Source organism: Hyperolius riggenbachi, chromosome 6 (genome assembly GCF_040937935.1).
Source record: "Hyperolius riggenbachi isolate aHypRig1 chromosome 6, aHypRig1.pri, whole genome shotgun sequence".
NCBI lineage: Eukaryota > Metazoa > Chordata > Amphibia > Anura > Hyperoliidae > Hyperolius > Hyperolius riggenbachi.
The window spans coordinates 346,637,485-346,662,225 of NC_090651.1; the positions used below are offsets into that span (position 1 = coordinate 346,637,485).

General features: G+C 46.8%; 1 protein-coding gene across 3 annotated transcripts in view; it reads right to left on the reverse strand.

Moving 5' to 3' along the window:
* Positions 1-24,741, reverse strand: part of LOC137521806 (sialic acid-binding Ig-like lectin 12) — a 142,936-nt gene that overhangs the window by 38,253 nt on the left and 79,942 nt on the right. For all 3 annotated transcript variants that reach the window (XM_068241548.1, XM_068241547.1, XM_068241549.1), the window contains 2 exons: positions 10,355-10,612; positions 465-506 (listed from right to left, as the gene is read on the reverse strand). In XM_068241548.1, the coding sequence (XP_068097649.1) occupies positions 465-506; positions 10,355-10,612 (300 nt within the window). The remainder of the gene's footprint in view (positions 1-464; positions 507-10,354; positions 10,613-24,741) is intronic.

The following is a 24,741-nucleotide window of genomic DNA, read 5'->3' on the forward strand; positions in this document are numbered from 1 at the left end:
AACAAATTTCACTGGGAAAATATAAACTACAGTCATTCTTACACTGTTAATGGTAGGGTTCTCAAACTTTGCCCGGATGGTCACTGGGTGACTGAGATTAATATTCAGGGAAGTGGGTGGAGCCTATAATAGCCAATCAAAATTCACCTGTTGATTTTCAAGGGGAATATTTAAATTGCTGACATTTTTACACTGTTAATAGCAGATGCTTCAAACCTGTTACAGTTGGTCATTGGGTGACTGGGGTTTAAATGCAGGAGAGGGGCAGAGCCACAAACAACCAATCTGATTTGTTTCATTTCACTAGGAAAATACAAATTATTGATGCTAAGGACTCTAAAGCTCACAAACTTGGTCATTGAGTGTTTGTGTGTTAGGGTTAGTAAAAGTGGGCCGAGCCAATAGCAGCCAAATACATACCCGGGCTACGCCAGGTCATCAGCTAGTTATCTATATAAACTTACCATCAGATGAATAAATGTTAACTTCTATTATCTCAGGTGGGTCTGCAATAAACAAATGACAGTAGAGTAAACATCACTTAGTTTCATTACATTCATTGCGGTGCAAAAATTACATAAACAAAAACTGCTCATTCCAGCAGTCTACTAAATGCTTCTCCCTTACCTGGAATTAGTGATGGGCGAACACCTGGATGTTCGGGTTCGGGCCGAACAGGCCGAACATGGGCCAGATGTTCGGCATGTTCGGCCCGAACCCCGAACTCAATGCAAGTCAATAGGGACCCAAACATGCCGCAATACGGCCCCCCTATGGGGTCGCAGGCATAAGGGGGGAGCATGCCCCGATCGCGGGGGGGTCGGAAATTCCCCCCACCCCCTCCGCTAGTGCTCCCCCCTCTGCCCGCTTCCCCATAAAAAAGTTGGCGTAAAGTTAAATATTACCGGTGGTGGCTGCTGCAGTGGCTGGCTGGCAGTGGTGTGAGTGAGGACTAGGAGGAGGAGTCCGAGTATGACGCGTTGAGGCCAGGCAGCGGGCGGTTCAGCGGTAGTACCCTTGTGGTACTTCCGCCCTTTCTCTGACCTCACGTCCTCTACGTGATGACGCATACGATGGTACGCGTGACGCGTACCCTCGTATGCGTCATCACGTAGAGGACGTGAGGTCAGAGAAAGGGCGGAAGTACCACAAGGGTACTACCGCTGAACTGCCCGCTGCCTGGCCTCAACGCGTCATACTCGGACTCCTCCTCCTAGTCCTCACTCACACCACTGCCAGCCAGCCACTGCAGCAGCCACCACCGGTAATATTTAACTTTACGCCAACTTTTTTATGGGGAAGCGGGCAGAGGGGGGAGCGCTAGCGGAGGGGGTGGGGGGAATTTCCGACCCCCCCCCCCCCCGCGATCGGGGCATGCTCCCCCCTTATGCCTGCGACCCCATAGGGGGGCGGTAATCGGCCGAACAGGGCCCTGTTCGGCCGAACAGGGGCCCTGTTCGGCCGGGCATTTAGTAGTTCGGGCGAACCCGAACGGTTTGGCCGAACACCATCAGGTGTTCGGCCGAACTCGAACATCACCCGAACAGGGTGATGTTCTGCAGAACCCGAACAGTGGCGAACACTGTTCGCCCAACACTACCTGGAATCAGAAGTAAAGCTTCCTCCTGAAATGTCAGCTCCACCTCCAGCACATTATCACCCGCCTATGTATACAATGAGCATGTTCAGAAATGTTTTATTTATTTTTTTATGTATTTTAACCACTTCAGGTTCTGAGGTATTTAAGTTTCCTGACAAGTTTAGCATATCAGCTGTGCAACTATTGATTTTCAAAGCAGGTAGTTTCAGGGCACGGCCCATACCGCCGGACGCTAAAACTAGACATCCTTTAGCAGCAATTAGAGATGGCCTGAACAGTTTGCTGGCGAGCAGTATCCTGCGAACATCAGCTGTTTGCATTCGCGTTGAACAGCGAACATTTGGCGCGTTCAATTCGCCCCCTATACATCATCATTGAGCTAATCTTTGACCCCTTACCTCACAGTCAACAGACACATGGCAGCCAATCAACTAGCACCCCTTCCTGGACCCCCCACCTCCCTATCAAAAAGCAGTTGCGGTGGCCATATTGGATTCATTCTCTGCTGGCTGCTGACTGTTCGTGAGAGCAGGGACAGACTTGCTGGAGATAGGTAGGGAAATCATTAGCTAGGCCTGTGTTCTTGTTCCTCACTTGCTGTGAAAGCAAACAGCCCTTCTGAGGGCTAGGACATCGGTCTCCTGTGTTTTTTGTGTGTGTGACACTCCACAGCTCACTGACACCCAGAGCTGTGTGCACACTACTGCTGTTGCCTCATTAAGTTGCAGGCATAGAACCACTCCAGTGCATTATTATTTCACTGTATTATAGTATAATATAATACCGATTGTACTATTGCATTTCTTCTAAAAATTATGGAATTGATATTCCATAATTTTTGGTGGTACTTTTGGCATGGATCCCCCTTTGGCATGCCACAGTGCAGGTGTTAGACCCCTTGAAACAACTTTTTCATCACTTTTGTGGCCAGAAACAGTCTTTGTAGGTTTTAAACTTCGCCTACCCATTGAAGTCTATGGCGGTTCACCAGATTCGCCTGTTCAAGGACATTTTGCGGAAGTTTGCATTCGCCATTCATGCATGGAAAAGTATATGTTCACAACATCTGTAGCAGCAATGTAATGCTGTGCGGGGTGCGTAAGGGTAAATCGGGGCTCCAGTGGTAGCCAGACCATGAATTACATCTCCCTCCGAGTTGTGACAACTCAGAGGGTGAATAGTGTTTAACACCGCCAGGGAGTTTTGTGGCAGCAGGGAGAGCCGTCATTCAGCTCTCCCCGCGCCCAACTCACCGGCACCTTTTAATTACCTATGCCACTTTTAATTATGCCATTTTTTAAAACTTTTATGTGAGGAAACGCGGAAAAGCCGCCGCTAAGACTCAGAGTGAGGCGGCTGACTCCGCGTTCAACATGGCAGCTGGCGCGCAGTCGGAGCGCGGAGAAACCGTTGCATGCTCTAACAACAGGGCGGCGGATTCCGCGTCCATTGCGGCAAGTTGCACGCATAGGCCTGCTCCTTTCAGTAATGCGGAATGCGGAGAAAACGCCGCACGCACGGACAGTGGTGCGGCGGTTTCCGCATCCAACACAGCAGAAACATTACAACACATGACTGGTGTGGCTGGGACTGATAGTCCACATTGGTTTAGGAGGACGCGTGCGCGCGCAGAGAGGCAGGGCCTTTATGGCAGTCAGAAGGGGGTCAGCTGACCATGCCGGTCAGCTGACAAATTCAGCAACAATCATTGGTCCAACACTTAGGGGAGGCGCTGGAGAGCGCTAGTGTATATATACTAGGTGCTGGTCATTCATCTGGTGTCTGGCGTTGCGATCACTACGTGGTAGCACTCAGACCTTTGTCAGTATCTGTGTTATTAGACAGTTTCGTAGGTGTTGATGATCATGGAGCTCACACCTTAGCCTAGGAATTCTGTTAATATTTGTATTCTAATCTAGACCAGCTTCCAAGGTGTTGATGGCCAAGGAACTCACACCTTAGTCTAGGAATTCTGTACCATCTGTATTGTTGTTATCATTCTAGTCCAGTCCCTGGAGTGTGAGAATCTTGGAGTTCACACTCAAGTCTAGGCATTGTGGATTATCTGTTATGACCTTCTGCTTTCCTGACCATTCTTCTGATCTCTGATTTTGTACCTTTGTCTTTCTGCTACCTTGTTGCCAAACTCTGCTAGTCCCTGGATTCTGCATCTGTCTTCTGTCTCTGTACTGCATCTGTCCGTGTGGTTACGACCTGGCCTGTCCGACCTCGAGAACTATCTCTCCTGTTAAGAGATAGTTCACAGATCCGTTAGTGACACTGCTCCTTGGTGTCACTCACGCTCTGTCCTTCCCATTCTCTTAGCCTGGCTCCACCCCTTGGGGAGCATCAGACCTGTGGAAGGAATCTGATCCAGAGCAGTATCTCTTACTGCCTAGCACCTATCTCTCAGGTGCTTTCCTCAAAGTGTTACTGTTGCACCAAACACTCTCATCCCTCAGGTGTCCAGAGGTTAGAGATATATCTGATTATCGGTGAGACTGCAGATCATCAATAATCGGGTATATATCTGTATTCTCGGTGATACTGCAGATCACCGGTAATCAGACCCTCTCTGTGTTACACCGATCGTTACATTTTAATTACCTATGACATCAAAGTGATACATAAAAAAAGATAGATAGATCATTGAGGTGTCGCAAGTAGAGATAAAGTTATTGCTGATTAAATAGGGACATAGCTAAAATGTCAAAACGGCTCTGGTCCACAGGGGGAAACGAGGTCTGGATGTGAAGTGGTGCTCAACAAAAGTTTGATTTATGATGAATTTTGGACTTTTGCAGTCTTAAGTTGTCCGTCTGAGGACCTGGGAATGATAGGATTTTCCACATACTCCAGCTTTAGAAAAGGAGTAATCGGCACTAGATGCGTCTGGCAGCCTATGGCGGGGGGCTGGATTTTCCACATAGTTTTAAATAACTAGGGATTACACTGGGAGTGGAAGGTAGAAATTCCCCACCACCATTTTTGCAAAGTATCCTTGTCCAATGGGGAAGAGAAAGGCAAAACTGGTTCAACTTCTCCCAACTTTAAAGTGCGGAAAGTTGGAGTATAGTTAAAATGAAGGGCTTTCTAGTGGAATCTTGAAGATAATATTAATAATAAGGAGCAACTACAGTACATATCTGCCCACCCCTAGGTCGATGAGTATTGAGTTTCATTATTTCCTTTAACTCTTCCCTCAAAGAGATAAAAGTAAAGAAGAAATATGAACACCTTGAAAAATCATTAAGCAGCATTAGTATGCAAGACAGGAATAAATGTTTTGATTTATGTCCCCCGTAATTTAATGTAGTGTGAATGTCCCTGTTGTAAGTATTCTTGGGTGACATCATCATTTACCATAAAATGACTGTTTAAAACTACTGTGCCTGCGCAGTACAGCCCGGAGGACGTCCGATGACATCAGCGCTCCCGCTTGAGGCGCATTTTGGAGCGCAGAAGGGCCCGACCTGGCAGCGGCCTGGCCAGGTCGGGTGCGCCACCGGAGGAGACCGGGAGCCTGCGGAGCGGTGCCGAGGGCACGTCCTGCCTGCCACGGGCTGGAGGAAGCCCGAGGTAAGTGGATTAGCATTTTTATTTTTTTTGTTACGGACCGTGAACCTTCCATTTAAAGGGAAAAAAAAACGTAAAGCTTGAAATACATGTGTATACATTCTGTAGTAATATGTACAATAAACGAAACAAAAAAAAAAAAAATTCCATGTAAATATTACTTGCATTCGGTATTATTCATTGGCCAGAACTTAGCCTCTTATGAACAGGTTTTGGACTAGTTTGTCTCCTCGTGGGGGAGTTTCATGATAACTTCAATGACACTGGTCCTTTTTAGATGTACCGTATATTCTGGCGTATAAGACGACTGGGCGTATAAGACGACCCCCCAACTTTTCCAGTTAAAACAGAGTTTTGGATATACTCGCCATATAAGACTACCCCTCTTCCAACGCACACCAAATTAAAAATCATATACTGGTGCTGTGTATGAACAGATACTGGTGCTGTACTGTATGCGTTACCCAATATATATATAGATATATATCAGTATATAGTCAATTGACTTGTTGCATTGGTCAACTCTCCTTAAAGAGGAGCTGTTAGGTATAAGGTCTCAGAGAAAATAAACACATATATCAGTAGCTAAAGATTGGCTGTACTTACATTACATATGCATTTCACTGTCCACGTTTGGATTTCACAGAATTTGTATATAGTATATGCAGAGATAGATGCTCCTGACAGCTCATGGCAGGCTCCATGTTTTTCTGTCAAATGTGTCGTCATGTCCTGCCTGCTTCCTGATCACAGAAAAGCTGGTACTAAATAACACAGTGTGCAGTGAATATTAATGAGCCATGTGGCTAGGAACAATAGCTGACTCCTGCAGTGTACTCTGCCCCGAGATTTATCAGTGCTACACGCTGAACTGATTAGAAGCTGCTGTAATGTCTCATTAGCACCCGAGGGGAGGGCCCCAGAATGCTTTGCAGTTTAGTATGCGGCTTGTGTCCTTATGGGTCTATAACAGCCTTTAAGATAAGCACACATCAAAGGTAACTGAGATTTTTATCTTCACTAATGGCTTTTGGGCTTCCTTCTAAACTGTTTAACACAGGAGAATAGAGGTTTAAATTAGCTTCTGCAGCCTGACAGTTACTCTTTAAGCAGATTGGTCAGCTCTCCTTGTCTACCTGTTTATAAGAGCGGTATGGAAGAATAGAATGCACTCCCTCAGCAGGGAGATCTGAGAGGCGGTAACAACAGGATAGGGGGTATCACCCAGCATCAAATGACACCCAGCGTATAAGACGACCCCCAACTTTACAGAAGATTTTCAAGGGTTAAAAAGTAGCCTTATACGCAGGAATATACAGTATTTACAATCATTAGGACACCTTTTAATAATAATAATACTAACAATTTTAGAGTGCTTTTCTCTTGTCGGACTCAAAGCGCTCAAGAACTGCAGTCACTAAGAGGCCACCCTGCAATGTTAGGGAGCTTGCCTAAGGAATCCTTACTGAATAGGTACTGTCCCTAGCCTGGATTTGAACCCTGGTCTCCCACCTCAAAGGGCACCTTAAGGGCAATCTTCAGGGCAATCGTGTCTGTCAAATATATCTATTGATGTCAAACAGGCACATATTGCCATTCACTTACTTGCAAGCGAAGTGATTCCTGTGCTTCCTGCAGCACATTGGTGAAACATTGGCTTACGTTTGCTTTTGTAGAAGTATTGGTCTGCAGTGTTTGTTTGTTAACAGGGCCAGATTTAGGCCAAGGCCACATAGGCCATGGCCTAGGGCACCACAGGATCAAGGGCAGGTGGGGGGGAGACTATACTGAGGGGTGTTACCTGGCTACCTATACTGGAGGTAGGGGGGTCATTATGTTATCTATGTGAAGGGGAGGGGGGGGTCATCTGGCTTATTATACTAGAGTGAAGGGGGGAGGGGTCATCAGGCTACCTATACTGGAGGGAAAGTGGGGCCATCAATCTAAACTGAAGGGGGGGGGGGAAGGATTATCTGGCTCCCTATACCAGAGCAAATGGTCAACAGGCTACCTATAGTGGAGGGAGGGGGAAGGGTCATCTGTCTACCTATATTGCTGGCTGTGGCCTTGGGCGGTAAAGAGTACACATCCGGCCCTGTTTGTTAATGGATCGTTTAGTGTGGTTTCCCTTCTTAAAACAGAAGGAATTTGTGATAATTCACAATAATTCAGCTTTAAGTGAACATCTGTGGTTACCCACAATGGATTGTGAAAGGGAATGCTGTCAATCCCCTTTGAAAACCTGGTCTTATAAGACTTATACCAAAGTAGTGCTGGTTGAACCTTAATTTTTTTTCCTTTTTGAATTAAAAAGGCAAAGACTGAGGCCTTTCATCTCTTTCTTGTGTCCTGTTTTCATTCAATTTCTTTTATATACTCAGCTATGCAAAAATGTATTTTCTCCTTTCCAGGTGTTTGAAATAAGTTAGTGAATTCTATTATTTCATTTTAGGTAACTTGAGAAAATTACACAAAATCAAGTTTAAATGTGAAATCATAAATACTATTAAGATTGTAAAATAAAGCTAAAGTTCATGAAAGTGAAATTATGCAATACAATTAACACTAGCTTACAATGATTACTATACTTAACCGTTTCAGCCCACGTGTTGTTTTCACCTTACATGGACAAAGAGAAATTTTCACATTTCAGCGCCTCTCCCATTCATTGCCTAATAGCTTCATCATCACTACTTATCATACCTTTTTTCCCCCACCACCAATTAGGCTTTGGGTGGTACATTATGCTAAGTATTATTTTATTCTAAATGCATTTTAATGGGAATAATAAGAAAAAAACGAAAAAAAAAACATTATTTCTCAGTTTTCCGCCATTATAGTTTTAAAATAAAACGTAAAACTGTGGATAAAAGCCACACATTTTATTTGCGCATTCGTCCCAGTTGCAATGTTTAACCTCCCTGGTGGGAATCCTGAGTTATGCTCGGGCTAGCCGCTGGGAGCTCTATGCAGAGTGTAGCGTGCAGCAGGCGTTTTTACTCACCTCCCAGGGGATCCAGATGACAGTAGCTGTTGTCCTTTCTGTCCTCGGAGGCTCTGATTCCTCTGCTGACCCTCTCTGTCAAGCTCTTCACTGGCTACCAATTAATGAAAGGATTCAGTTCAAACTCTTAACCCTAACCTACAAAGCTCTCCACAATCTCTCTCCCCTGTACATCTCCTCACTAGTTTCCAGATACCAACCCAACCGCAATCTCAGATCTGCACATGAGCTTCTTCTATCCTCTTCTACAATTACCTCCTCACATTCACGTGTACAAGACTTCTCATGTGCCTCACCCCTCCTCTGGAATGCCCTTCCACAACACATCCGCCACTCTCCCACCTTTGAAATCTTTAAACGCTCCCTCAAAACCCACCTTTTCCGACAAGCATATTCTCTAGCTTAGGCCATGCACCCACTAAATAACCTAATTACGCACTGCCTGTACATATACTGTATACATCCCCACCTCTTGTTTCCACCCCATTCCTTTAGATTGTAAGCTCGCAAGGGCAGGGCTCTCACCCTTTTGTGTCATGGACTGTTACTAATTTAATTGCTTGCACACTGTTAGACATTTATACATTTTAGTCATCATGTTAAATCAAATTGTAATCAGCAGTGCTGTATTGTGTATCAGTGTTCATATTAGATGTATATCATTGTCTGTATCATTATGTATCCCTTGTTTGTTTTCTTACATTGTACAGCGCCACGGAATATGTTGGCGCTTTATAAATAAATAATAATAATAATAATAATAATAATAATAATTCACTGTAGTGAGATGGCCGTCATTAATCTCTCCAAAGAGTTACAGTGCCACCCGGAGAACGGAGGTAAAATTGCAGCGCTGGAGCCCAGGGAGGTGAGTAAGAGAAGGGGCTGCTGCTGGCATACTGGCAGCATGATTTTTCCTGAATTTAGGGTCTGAAACCTTTTTAAAAGACCCTAAAATCCTGAAATAATCATACCACCAGGGGGGTTAAATTATATCCCCAGTACAATGTATGGTGACAATATTTTATTTGGAAATAAAGTTGCATTTTTTCAGTTTTACATCCACTACTAATTACAAGCCCATAATTTAATAATAATATACCCACCTGACATACGTATTATAGATTTTTTAGTCCCTAAAGTCTGTAGGTGTAATTTTAGTATTTGGCCACAAGATGTCCTCGCGCATTATTTCCTATTGCATACAATAAGTAGACTCAATAGGAAATAATGCGTGGCTGTGTTACTGCGGAAGTGACACAGGCATCTCATTGATGGCAGTAATCATGTGTACCTAAAGGTGACTATTTGCAAGCTTATAATTAAAAAATATATAATAAGATACTCTCTTGACATGCATATTTAAAAAGTTCAGACCCTTAGGTAACTATTTATGTTTTTTTATTGTAATTTTTTGTATATTTTTTATTAAAAAATGTATTTGGGTAATTTTTGGTGTGGGAGGGAAACAGATAATTTTAAATGTAAAATAATGTAATTCTTTATTAAAAAATGTATGTGGGTGCAGTTTACTATTTGGACACAAGATGGCCACAGTCAAAAAAGTCCTGGAAGCATACAATGACGCTTCCAGGAACAATAAAAAGCATGGGAAACTTTTTTTTTTGCAGAAAAACTGCCGACGTTTTTTCCGCGGGGAACTTAAATCGGTGAATGGGAACTAACGGCAGGCAGCGGGGCGCGCGCGGGAGCTTGCGCCTCATGCAGCGGCAGCAGCACAGTCTATCTGGATGGATATAAGTGGTTAATAACAATTTTGGTGACAAAAGCATCTTCTCAGACTTGCAATTAACTTGTAATGGAAACCAAAAAATTATCCGTAGACTTCAAAACAAAAATTGGAATTTCTATCTAAATCTAATTTTTATTGAGTTTTATTTTAGTTAAATTTGGTCAAATTTTAATTATGAGTACTATACTGCTTCAGTGGAACGAGATTCTCTTTTTCCGCAAACCATCATCACATAGTGCAGCAGAACACCAAAACATTAATTTGATATGTTGCAAATTCATTATTTTGTATGCTAAATAAAAAAATAGAACATATATTCTAATAAATAACAAAGCACAGTATATTCCACCTGTTTTCTAGCCTATCTCTTATGCAGTATGACATTTGGAATAAAATATGTAGGGTAAAGCGCTATACATACGCAAAACATTGAGCATCTTCTGAGCAGACATTCTTCCAGTTGGTAGAGTAACCTCACAGGTCACAATAGCCTGATGGTCACTCGGGGTTGGGGTAAATGTCATTGAAGATGAAGATCCCCAGATTCCATCCAGATTACTCTTTCTCCAGATAATGGCTGGAAATTTTCCAGGACAATCTCCAGAGGGAAAACACGTCAGTGTCACATTGTGGCCTGCCACCAGCTCACCTGACTGCTTTATCATTAGTTCTTTCAGATCTGTTAATCAAAGGGGAATTTTTTTAGAATACCATTTTCTTGTGAAAACCATAGCAAGATAGTTTAGAAATAGGGACTGTCCTATAAGGTAGATCTCTTGAGTGAATATTTAATTCAAAGGAGACATCCTGTGCCTGCTCTGGGAGAAGATGATCCTCAGATTCCACGCCGTGGCTTGCTTCCGGATTTTGTGACTTTAATGTTGCGGGCCACTGCGCCTGTGCGGCCCTGGCTACATGCATCCTTTCTCCTGCTCACGTCCCCCGGAGCGTCCAGCACAGGCGCAGTACACATACATTGCCGGGAACATCCTGCATAGATGCAGTTCGCGTACTGTAACTGCGCCAGATGCTCCCGGAGATCTGAGCAGGAGCGAGGACATGTGTGACCAGGGCCGCACAGGCACAGTGGCCCGCGACATTGAAGTCACAAAATCAAGAAGCGAGCTGTGGCAAAGAACCGGAAGATCGTTTTCTCCCACCGCGGGCACAGGATGTCTACAGGGGGCCAGTAAAGGCCATGGGAAATTTAAACTTTTTTTTTTAACCTTACAGTACTCCTTTAAGCCTGATAATGTCAGTCAAATTATTTAGGCTTTTAAAAAGAGGAGTATACAGGTGAAACTCAAACAATTTGAATATCGTGCAAAAGTCCATTTATTTCAGTAATTCAACTTAAAGAGACTCTGTAGCATAAAAAAACCCTTTCAGGGATACTTACCTTGGGAGGTGGAAGCCTCAGGGACCCAATGAGGCTCCCGTACCTCTGAGGAATCCAGTGCTGGCTCCCATGAAGCCTCCCCCGACAAGCTTGACAAGGGATGATATACTGTATTTACCTGTCTGCGATCCTGTGCAGACGCACTAGCGGCTTTTCGTTTGAGTAAGGTTAAAATAGCCGAACCCAATCATATCCGCTCTACCAAGCGGGCGCAAAGGACTCGCGCCTGCACAGTGAAGGGGCTCCGAACTCCGCCTTAACCCGAACAGGGAGCCACTAGTGCGCCTGTGCAGGATTAAGGTAGGTAAATATTTACAGCGCCGCTCTTCAGGGATCCAGGAAATTGAACGGAGGGACGGAGGAGGACGGGGAAGCCTCGTTAGGATCCAGAGGCTTCCCCCTCCCGAGATAAGTATCCTAAGAGGGTTTTTATTTTTCGTTTCAGATTTTCTTTAAAAGTTGAACCCAATTTATGAAATAGGAACCCTTTGCAGGTGTTTTGGATGAATTAGCTGATTAGAGTCTGACACATGGACCTAGAATATGGAACATTTTCACAATATTCTAACTGTCTGAGCTTTTGATTTTGGGGTTCCCATAAGCTGTTAGACCATGTTCAGACTATGTGCGTTCCTAGCCATTTTTCCAGAACGCGTATGGGCAGACTTTGCGCATAGAAACAGCTACTAATGTTTTCTAATGGCCTCGTTCACATGTATGCGTAGGAGGCGCATCCGTTTCTCATCCGCATTGCTGCACGGACTCAATGAAAGTCTATGGACGCGTATCAAAAACGCGTACTATTGCGTTTTTAGCGTACGTTTCCCTCTGCGTTTCCCATTGTTTCCTGTGTGACGCACTTCCTTTCAACATGCAAGAACACAATAGAAAACGCAAGAAAAACGCATATAAACACATGCGTTTTTCAACTTGCGTTTTCTTTGCTTTCCTATGCTTTTTGCAAACGCTGACAGTATGAACAGGGCCTAAGCCATAATCATCAACATTATAACAAATAAAGGCTTGAAATATCTCGCTTTGCATGTAATGAGTCTATTTCATATATAAGTTCCACCTTTTTGGTTGAATCACTGAAATGAATGGATGTTTGCATAATTTTATTATCTTTCGAGTTTCACCCGTATGAAAGAAAAATGAAACATTTCTGGCTTTATGCCTGAAAGCACAAGACACGCCACACATTAACTTACAAGACACAGACAGCAAGCAAAAACCATAAAGCACCATGTCCTATAGAATGTTTGGAGTGCAACCGACCAGTTCCTGTTACAGACTCGGAAAACCGAGTGTTGTCAGGTAATTTCCTGCCTACTCTGACAGGGGTTGCTAGGCTTTGTCAGTATATACCAGGGATGGTCGTAGTCAGCCAAATTCGCTACGCTGGAACTTCGCATAGTTTTCCGCATTTAGGGTTTGCCAAACTACGGCTTCGAAATTAAATTTCAACTACGGATGCATGTTGTAGACTATGCGTTAAAATTCACAATTATGCGTAGTGCGAAGCATAGTGTATGCGGATGCTTATGCGTACATTCCCCTTCCAATGCGGATTTGTATACGCATACAAGGAGCAATAATATTTCTGGCCATGCGCAAGTGAAAACAATGATCCGTACGCGGAAAATAGACGCGTTTACCGCATTCGTAGTTTACTTCGCAATACACGTCAACTAAGCGTAGCGGACGAAACTTCGCATAGCAGTACTTCGCTATGTGTAAATGCGTAAGTGTAGTTTTGAAACTTCGCCTACTAACTATGATGCATAGATGCGAACTACGGCGCTTAGATTTGCACCGGCGTAGTTTCTGCTCATCCCTGGTATATACATCCTTAGCATTTTGCTCTTCCAAATCTAACACGATTCTGCACCATTGGGCTCCTGGTCTTCTTTTGTCTTTTAGATTAGCCTGGGATTGTTACAATCACAGAAACCATCGACATCCTAATTCACAATACAATAAAGAAAACTGTCACAAATAATTTTGTGAGATGCTAGCTGATAGCCCGGCATTGCCTGGGTATGTATTTGGCTGGTGTTAGCTCCGCCCACTTTTTCTAACCCTAACACACAATTACTCAATGACCTACTTTGTGATCTTTGCAGTCAATAATTTGCTTTGAAATTAAACAATTCTGATTGGCTGTGGCTCCACCCCCTTTTCTGAATTTGATCCCCAGTCACCTAATGATCAACTATAGCAGGTTTGAGGCTTGTACCATTAACAGTGCAAGAATGGCAGCAATTAAATATTCCCCTTAAAAATCAAAAGGTGAATTTTGATTGGCTTTTGTATGCTCCACCCACTTTTCTGAATATTAATCCCATCACCCACTGACCAACTGTGCAAAGTTTGAGAACCCTGCCATTAACAGTGTAAGAATGGCTGCATTGTTGCGTGATTGAGTAACAAACATCCAAACTTTCGCACTTATAATATTAGTGAGATTATATGTGCGAGTATGGTCCGCACCTCCACAGTACCACAAAGCTCAGGCCCGGTACACCCATGATGCCAAGTGAGGCGACTTCCTCCTCAGTTCTCACATATAAATTACAGTTTGCAGTAACAGAGCTGTAAAGTATTCCTACCTCATGTAACGGTACTGATGTTTTACTAGTACTATCCTATTCTGCATACACAACATCCTAAACTGAACAGTCCTGCACAGTCAATAGCCTGTAAAACACAAAACTATGGTCCTGATACTGACTAGTGTTGGGTGAACAGTGTTCGCCACTGTTCGGGTTCTGCAGAACATCACCCTGTTCGGGTGATGTTCGAGTTCGGCCGAACACCTGATGGTGTTCGGCCAAACCGTTCGGCCACATGGCCGAACTAAGAGCGCATGGCCGAACGTTCCCCGAACGTTCGGCTAGCGCTGTGATTGGCCGAACGGGTCACGTGGTTCGGACCCGAACGCGCTCTGATTGGCCGAACTGTCACGTGGTTCAGGTAAATAAATACCCGAACCACGTCATATCTCCGCCATTTGTCTGTGGGTTTAGCTTTGGGTAGGCAGGCAGGGTAGTTCGCGCTCCAGCCACGCTAGCCAGGGTCCCCCCAGTCATTGTGTCGCTGCTGGAAATAGTAGTACACCGCTCGCTCAGCCACACTATATAGCATTGTGTTTACTGCCACTCTGTGTACCTCGCTCAGCCACACTATATAGCATTCTGTTTACTGCCACTCTGTGTCTGCTGGGAATAGTAGTACACTGCTCGCTCAGCCACACTATATAGCATTGTGTTTACTGCCACTCTGTGTACCTTGCTCAGCCACACTATATAGCATTGTGTTTACTGCCACTCTGTGTCTGCTGGGAATAGTAGTACACCGCTCGCTCAGCCACACTATATAGCATTGTGTTTACTGCCACTCTGTGTACCTCGCTCAGCCACACTATATAGCATTGTGTTTACTGCCACTTTGTGTCTGCTGGGAATAGTAGTACACCGCTCGCTCAGCCACACTATATAGCATTGTGTTTACTGCCACTCTGTGTACCTCGCTCAGCCACACTATATAGCATTGTGTTTACTGCCACTCTGTGTCTGCTGGGAACAGTACTACACCGCTCGCTCAGCCACACTATATAGCATTGTGTTTACTGCCACTCTGTGTACCTTGCTCAGCCACACTATATAGCATTGTGTTTACTGCCACTGTGTCTGCTGGGAATAGTAGTACACCGCTCGCTCAGCCACATTATATAGCATTGTGTTTACTGCCACTCTGTGTCTGCTGGGAACAGTAGAACACCGCTCGCTCAGCCACACTATATAGCATTGTGTTTACTGCAACTCTGTGTACCTTGCTCAGCCACACTATATAGCATTGTGTTTACTGCCACTCTGTGTCTGCTGGGAACAGTACTACACCGCTCGCTCAGCCACACTATATAGCATTGTGTTTACTGCCACTCTGTGTACCTTGCTCAGCCACACTATATAGCATTGTGTTTACTGCCACTCTGTGTCTGCTGGGAACAGTAGTACACCGCTCGCTCAGCCACACTATATAGCATTGTGTTTACTGCCACTCTGTGTCTGCTGGGAACAGTAGAACACCGCTCGCTCAGCCACACTATATAACATTGGGTTTACTGCCACTCTGTGTACACCGCTCACCCAGCACACTATATAGCATTGTGTTTACTGCCACTCTGTGTCTGCTGGGAACAGTAGTACACCGCTCGCTCAGCCACACTATATAGCATTGTGTTTACTGCCACTCTGTGTACACCGCTCACCCAGCACACTATATAGCATTGTGTTTACTGCCACTCTGTGTCTGCTAGGAACAGTAGTACACCGCTCGCTCAGCCACACTATATAGCATTGTGTTTACTGCCACTCTGTGTACCTTGCTCAGCCACACTATATAGCATTGTGTTTACTGCCACTCTGTGTCTGCTGGGAACAGTAGTACACCGCTCGCTCAGCCACACTATATAGCATTGTGTTTACTGCCACTCTGTGTACCTCGCTCAGCCACACTATATAGCATTGTGTTTACTGCCACTCTGTGTCTGCTGGGAACAGTACTACACCGCTCGCTCAGCCACACTATATAGCATTGTGTTTACTGCCACTCTGTGTACCTTGCTCAGCCACACTATATAGCATTGTGTTTACTGCCACTCTGTGTCTGCTGGGAACAGTACTACACCGCTCGCTCAGCCACACTATATAGCATTGTGTTTACTGCCACTCTGTGTCTGCTGGGAACAGTAGAACACCGCTCGCTCAGCCACACTATATAGCATTGTGTTTACTGCCACTCTGTGTACACCGCTCACCCAGCACACTATATAGCATTGTGTTTACTGCCACTCTGTGTCTGCTGGGAACAGTAGTACACCGCTCGCTCAGCCACACTATATAGCATTGTGTTTACTGCCACTCTGTGTACACCGCTCACCCAGCACACTATATAGCATTGTGTTTACTGCCACTCTGTGTCTGCTGGGGACAGTAGTACACCGCTCGCTCAGCCACACTATATAGCATTGTGTTTACTGCCACTCTGTGTACACCGCTCACCCAGCACACTATATAGCATTGTGTTTACTGCCACTCTGTGTCTGCTGGGAACAGTAGTACACCGCTCGCTCAGCCACACTATATAGCATTGTGTTTACTGCCACTCTGTGTACCTCGCTCAGCCACACTATATAGCATGGTGTTTACTGCCACTCTGTGTCTGCTGGGAACAGTAGTACACCGCTCACCCACCACTGTATAGCATTGTGCTCTGTGTCGCTGCTGGGAATAGTGGTACACCGCTCACCCACCACTGTATAGCATTGTGCTCTGTGTCGCTGCTGGGAATAGTGGTACCCCGCTCACCCACCACTGTATAGCATTTCTGTACTGCCACTGTACTGCTGCCAGTCAGCGTGTACTTTAAGGATAAGTGAAATGAGGAAGAAATCCAGTGAAAGAGGGAGGGGCAAGGGAAGAGGTGTTTCCCCTGACGGTTCACGTACAGGCCACAGGGGAGCACCCAAGAAAACCCACTCAATACCGCCCATGTTGTCCAGGACAACAACCCTCACAAATCCAAAAGAACAGGACCAGATAATTACTTGGATGACCTCTCAAGCGTCCAGCAGTGGGTTAAGCAGCACCAGCACATCACGCACGAGGTCCGAGTACTCAGCCAGTTACAAGTAGCCAGTGGGCACAAAGCTGACACAACTGGCAGCGACACCACGCACACAACTGCCAGATAACCAGTCCGATGAAATACCTCAGGACACAATGGGGTATTCGCAGGAGCTATTCCCAGCCCAACAAACTTCCACCTTTGAAAGGTCAATGGAGGAACAGCCAGAAATGTTGTGCCCGGATTCACAACCATTAACTGTGGGAAATGCACCGCGCACTGAAATGCAAGGCGAGTCCGAGGACTTTGAAACCCAAATCCCAGAGCAAGTTGGGCAGGAGGGGTTGCAATTGCAGGAGGTCGGCCGACAAGATCTGGAAGATGACGTTGGAGTGAGCTGCGCAGAGGTTGTTCTGGGGAGCTCTACTCCACGGCAGTGCCCCCCCACAATGACATATGACGAGTTTGAGGAGATGGAAGAGGAGGGTATGGACAATGTGGACATAGACCCAGATTTTGTTTGTGAACGAGAACATCACCGTCGTAGCAGCAGCACAGATGAGTCTGTTGAAGAACCCACTGCTGCACGAGTTCGCCTTGTGCCACAAGGTAGGCGGCGCGCAATTTCAGGCACCACAAGCGTGGAAGTTCAAGTGAGAGGCAAAAGAGGCGCAAACAGAAATCGCCAGCAAGGCAGGTGCTCCAAAGTCTGGGCTTTCTTTGAAGACTGCACTGAGGATGGTACTATGGCGATTTGCAAGGTGTGCAAGACCCGCCTGAGCAGGGGGAAAAGTATTAACAACCTCTCCACCACCAGCATGAGCCGCCACATGCTATCCAAACATCCCACTCTGTGGGCAAACACTGCCTCTCTTGGGGTTACCAGACTCACCACCAGACCCGCCTCAGCAGCAGCAGTAGCCCAGCCATTGCATGGTTCACAACATTCACAAACATCAGACGCTGACACTGTCACTTTCCGGAGTAGTGCTCTTGAGGTCTCCCAGTGTTCATCAAACACAACAACCAACAGCCCTTCAGTGTGCAGCCCTACGGTTCAGTTGTCTGTCTCGGAGATGTTTGATCGCAAGAGGAAATTGCCAGCAAATGACCCCCGGGCCGTGGCAGTAACAGCCAGCATAGCCAAGCTTCTGGCCTGCGAAATGCTGCCATATCGAGTGGTGGAGACAAACAGCTTCAAGGGCATGATGTCAGTGGCCATCCCACGTTACGTGGTTCCCAGCCGCTACCACTTTGCACGCTCTGCAGTGCCTGAGTTGCATGAGCACGTGGTCAGCAAAATAACCCGAAGCTTGAAGAATGCCGTTGCCTGCAAGGTTCACCTCACCACTGACACCTGGACGAGTGCGTTCGGCCAGGGTCGATACATCTCCCTTACCGCGCACTGGGTGAACCTTGTGGAGCCTGGCAGCGATTCCTCACCTGCTACGGCGCGGGTGTTGCCCACGCCGCAAACAGCTGCACCGCCGTCCCTCCCACTGGATAACAACAGCAGCACCTACCTCTCTGACTCCTTCTCCTCCAACGCATCTCAAAGCTGTACCTCATCCGGAAACGCTAACCCAGCACCAGCAGCAGTAGGATCGTGGAAGCAGTGCAGCACAGCTGTTGGCATGCGTCAGCAAGCGTTGCTGAAGCTGATCTGCCTTGGGGATAAGCAGCACACAGGGGAGGAAATTTGGAGGGGAATAAAGGAACAGACGGATTTGTGGCTGGCACCGCTGGACCTGAAACCGGGCATGGTTGTGTGTGATAATGGGAGTAATCTCATTCGCGCTTTAAGGTTGGCTAAGCTGACACACATCCCTTGCCTGGCGCACGTGATGAACCTAGTAGTTCAGCGGTTCCTGAGGACATACCCAGGCGTGGCCGATCTTCTGTTGAAGGTGCGACGAGTGGCTAAACATTGTAGAAATTCCAGTACTGCTTCGGGGGCACTCGCCAAGATGCAGGAGCGCTTCAATCTCCCCCACCATCGCTTGCTGTGTGATGTCCCTACGCGCTGGAATTCTACGCTGCACATGCTAGCCCGCTTTTGCGAGCAGAAGAGTGCAGTGGTCCAGTACATGACGGCGCAGTACCGAGGCGCATCCGGACAGCTGCCAAGCTTCTGTGGATCCGATTGGGCCAACATGTTGGACCTCTGCCAAGTCCTCCAAAATTTTGAGCAGTCCACGTTGCTTGTGAGCAGTGACAACTCTTCAGTCAGCATTACCATACCACTGCTGTGTTTACTGAAGAGGTCAATGTTGAAAATCAAGGAAACAGCTGTCATGATGCAACTGGGGGAATCTGAAGGAGAAAACGATCAGCGTGATGGTACCAACATCAGGCCATCCGCCTTAGGAAACGCTGGCCCCAGCAGCTATGACGAAGAAGAGGAGGAGGAACAGCTGGAGTTGGAGCAGGAATTTCCTGCCACCACTGACGAGGGCCAGAGCGGTGCACGTTGGACTTCCACAATTCAGCGCGAATGGTCAGCAGAAGCAGACCAGGAAGAAGGTGACGACTATGATGCATCACAACAACTATCACAACGCTCACAAGAGGATGATGAGGATTCTGGCAGGACTCTGGCACACATGGCTCAATTCATGCTAGACTGCATTGAACGCGACCCACGCATTGTGCGTATTCTGGACAACACCAATTACTGGGTTTATACACTTCTGGATCCACGGTACAAATAGTGTTGGGCGAACAGTGTTCACCACTGTTCGGGTTCTGCAGAACATCACCCTGTTCGGGTGATGTTCGAGTTCGGCCGAACACCTGATGGTGTTCGGCCAAACCGTTCGGCCACATGGCCGAACTAAGAGCGCATGGCCGAACGTTCCCCGAACGTTCGGCTAGCGATGTGATTGACCGAACGGGTCACGTGGTTCGGACCCGAACGCGCTCTGATTGGCCGAACTGTCACGTGGTTCGGGTAAATAAATACCCGAACCACGTCATATTTCCGCCATTTGTCTGTGGGTTTAGCTTTGGGTAGGCAGGCAGGGTAGTTCGCGCTCCAGCCACGCTAGCCAGGGTCCCCCCAGTCATTGTGTCGCTGCTGGGAATAGTAGTACACCGCTCGCTCAGCATTGTGTTTACTGCCACTCTGTGTACCTCGCTCAGCCACACTATATAGCATTCTGTTTACTGTTCTGTGTCTGCTGGGAATAGTAGTACACCGCTCGCTCAGCCACACTATATAGCATTCTGTTTACTGCCACTCTGTGTCTTCTGGGAATAGTGGTACACCGCTCACCCGCCACTGTATAGCATTGTGCTCTGTGTCGCTGCTGGGAATAGTGGTACCGCTCACCCGCCACTGTATAGCATTGTGCTCTGTGTCGCTGCTGGGAATAGTGGTACACCGCTCACCCGCCACTGTATAGCATTGTGCTGTGTGTCGCTGTTGGGAATAGTGGTACCCAGCTCAGCCACACTATATAGCATTCTGTTTACTGTTCTGTGTCTGCTGGGAATAGTAGTACACCGCTCGCTCAGCCACACTATATAGCATTCTGTTTACTGCCACTCTGTGTACCTCGCTCAGCCACACTATATAGCATTCTGTTTACTGCCACTCTGTGTCTTCTGGGAATAGTAGTACACCGCTCACCCGCCACTGTATAGCATTGTGCTCTGTGTCGCTGCTGGGAATAGTGGTACACCGCTTACCCGCCACTGTATAGCATTGTGCTGTGTGTCGCTGCTGGGAATAGTGGTACACCGCTCAGCCACACTATATAGCATTCTGTTTACTGTTCTGTGTCTGCTGGGAATAGTAGTACACCGCTCGCTCAGCCACACTATATAGCATTCTGTTTACTGCCACTCTGTGTACCTCGCTCAGCCACACTATATAGCATTCTGTTTACTGTTCTGTGTCTGCTGGGAATAGTAGTACACCGCTCGCTCAGCCACACTATATAGCATTCTGTTTACTGCCACTCTGTGTACCTCCCTCAGCCACACTATATAGCATTCTGTTTACTGTTCTGTGTCTGCTGGGAATAGTAGTACACCGCTCGCTCAGCCACACTATATAGCATTCTGTTTACTGCCACTCTGTGTACCTCGCTCAGCCACACTATATAGCATTCTGTTTACTGCCACTCTGTGTCTTCTGGGAATAGTAGTACACCGCTCACCCGCCACTGTATAGCATTGTGCTCTGTGTCGCTGCTGGGAATAGTGGTACACCGCTCAGCCACACTATATAGCATTCTGTTTACTGTTCTGTGTCTGCTGGGAATAGTAGTACACCGCTCGCTCAGCCACACTATATAGCATTCTGTTTACTGCCACTCTGTGTACCTCGCTCAGCCACACTATATAGCATTCTGTTTACTGCCACTCTGTGTCTTCTGGGAATAGTAGTACACCGCTCACCTGCCACTGTATAGCATTGTGCTCTGTGTCGCTGCTGGGAATAGTGGTCCACCGCTCACCCGCCACTGTATAGCATTGTGCTCTGTGTCGCTGCTGGGAATAGTGGTACACCGCTCAGCCACACTATATAGCATTCTGTTTACTGTTCTGTGTCTGCTGGGAATAGTAGTACACCGCTCGCTCAGCCACACTATATAGCATTCTGTTTACTGCCACTCTGTGTACCTCGCTCAGCCACACTATATAGCATTCTGTTTACTGTTCTGTGTCTGCTGGGAATAGTAGTACACCGCTCGCTCAGCCAATCTATATAGCATTCTGTTTACTGCCACTCTGTGTACCTCGCTCAGCCACACTATATAGCATTCTGTTTAATGTTCTGTGTCTGCTGGGAATAGTAGTACTCCGCTCGCTCAGCCACACTATATAGCTTTCTGTTTACTGCCACTCTGTGTACCTCGCTCAGCCACACTATATAGCATTCTGTTTACTGCCACTCTGTGTCTGCTGGGAATAGTAGTACACCGCTCACCCGCCACTGTATAGCATTGTGCTCTGTGTCGCTGCTGGGAATAGTGGTACTGTATAGCATTTCTGTACTGCCACTGTACTGCTGCCAGTCAGCGTGTACTGTAAGGATGAGTGAAATGAGGAAGAAATCCGGTGAAAGAGGGAGGGGCAAGGGAAGAGGTGTTTCCCCTGACGGTTCACGTACAGGCCACAGGGGAGCACCCAAGAAAACCCACTCAATACCGCCCATGTTGTCCAGGACAACAACCCTCACAAATCCAAAAGAACAGGACCAGATAATTACTTGGATGACCTCTCAAGCGTCCAGCAGTGGGTTAAGCAGCACCAGCACATCACGCACGAGGTCCGAGTCCTCAGCCAGTTACAAGGAGCCAGTGGGCACAAAGCTGACACAACCGGCAGCGACACCACGCACACAACTGCCAGATAACCAGTCCGATGAATTACCTCAGGACACAATGGGGTATTCGCAGGAGCTATTCCCAGCCCAACAAACTTCCACCTTTCAAAGGTCAATGGAGGAACAGCCAGAAATGTTGTGCCCGGATTCACAACCATTAACTGTGGGAAATGCACCGCGCACTGAAATACAAGGCGAGTCCGAGGAGGACTCGGAAACCCAAATCCCAGAGCAAGTTGGGCAGGAGGGGTTGCAATTGCAGGAGGTCGGCCGACAAGATCTGGAAGACGACGTTGGAGTGAGCTGCGCAGAGGTTGTTCTGGGGAGCTCTACTCCACGGCGGCGGCCCCCCACAATGACATATGACGAGTTTCAGGAGATGGAAGAGGAGGGTATGGACAATGTGGACAGAGACCCAGATTTTGTTTGTGAACGAGAACATCGCCGTCGTAGCAGCAGCACAGATGAGTCTGTTGAAGAACCCACTGCTGCACAAGTTCGCCTTGTGCCACAAGGTAGGCGGCGCGCAATTTCAGGCACCACAAGCGTGGAAGTTCAAGTGAGAGGCAAAAGAGGAGCAAACAGAAATCGCCAGCAAGGCAGGTGCTCCAAAGTCTGGGCTTTCTTTGAAGACTGCACTGAGGATGTTACCATGGCGATTTGCAAGGTGTGCAAGACCCGCCTGAGCAGGGGGAAAAGTATTAACAACCTCTCCACCACCAGCATGAGCCGCCACGTACCAGCAACACTGCCTCCCTTGGGTTCACCAGACTCACCACCAGACCCGCCTCAGCAGCAGCAGTAGCCCAGCCATTGCGTGGTTCACAACATTCACAAACATCAGACGACGCTGACACTGTCACTTTCCGGAGTAGTGCTCTTGAGTTCTCCAAGTGTTCATCAAACACAACAACCAACAGCCCTTCCGTGTGCAGCGCTACGGTTCAGTTGTCTGTGTCGGAGATGTTTGAGCGCAAGAGGAAATTGCCAGCAAATGACCCCCGGGCCGTGGCAGTAACAGCCAGCATAGCCAAGCTTCTGGCCTGCGAAATGCTGCCATATCGAGTGGTGGAGACAAACAGCTTCAAGGGCATGATGTAGATAAAAAAGAGAGAGAAGGCAACAGGCACTGCAATAAACAGAAGTTCAATATTGCGTAAATCGGACTGCTATGACATTAGCTGGACCCACTGGATTATAGGGTTGCGTGCTCTAATCCACAAAGGCAACAAAACATTTATGGTACTTCAAAAGAAAGTGAGGATTGGCACATGCAGCTCTCCTTGTTTAAAACACAGCTTTATTGTGTCTGGCTGTACATCATAGAAACATAGGATACATTTCCAATATTGTTTAAAAGGTTCCTACCCAGTCTAATGTCCGGTGGGGTGAAGTGGGAGCGGTGGCTTGCCTGACGCACGTTTTGCTCGTATGAGCGTCTTCTGAGGCTCTGCGCACGCCGGGCATCTTGCGCTCTAAGTTTAAATAGGGAAATCCCTTGGTATCCGGCGTGCAGCAGGCCGTAGCCCGTCCCCTACCTCCGGTATATGACGTCATGACGTCCTCCGGAAGTTCGGGGGAATCCACCGTGGTTGCTGGTCTTGCGCATCCACTGCAGGTGCGTCCAACTGACTCAGCAACCACTAGGTGGAGCCAAAGGTACTCAAAAGGCAACAAACAGCACGGCATAGATTTATATAGGCAGACACAATGCCCACGTTGAAATTCAGTGCAGCTTGTAGGTACAGGAAAAAGGGAGGAAAATTTACCAATGGGATTAAAAATACTTAAGCAGGGCAAGGAAAAGGGGGAGGAAAACGGGGGGAGGGAGGGGAGGACTATCAAACACTCTTCTGGCACTTAGAAAAATTCTGGTGCCATTTTTGCCAAGGAACACGGGGGAATATAAGGAATGAATCAACTACTTCCATTTCATTATAGTAAGACCATGCTTTACTGAATTGTTCCCCATTGTGTACCTTTGGTCAAAAAAATCTAGAGTATATTGTTTAAATGGACCCCCATCTTAATCTCCACTCCCTCCACCTATATCTCCCCTCATCCCATCCGTACAAAACTAAAAACCCCTAATAAAAAACCCAATAAATTAAGATAATTATGGACAGTTAACACTTCATTGTCCACCCCTGTATCCAGTTCAGGGGGAGAAAAAGGAGAGAAAAGAAAGGAGAAAAGAGGAAAGGAGAAAAGGAAGAGAAAAAAAAGAGAAAGAAAGAAAGAAAGAAGAGAGAGGAGGAGAGGGACAAAGAATCGTGGAGAAATCTTCTCTACTAAGAATTCTTTCTGTGATTGCTACATAAATTCTATTGGCTAAAGAAAGGACTCCTACATAGGGCTCCTATATAGTTTAACTTGTTAGGGGTCCAAAAAGCAGGCCATATCCACATAGTCATTAAGGCCTAGAGGTCCCATGGCATCGGTC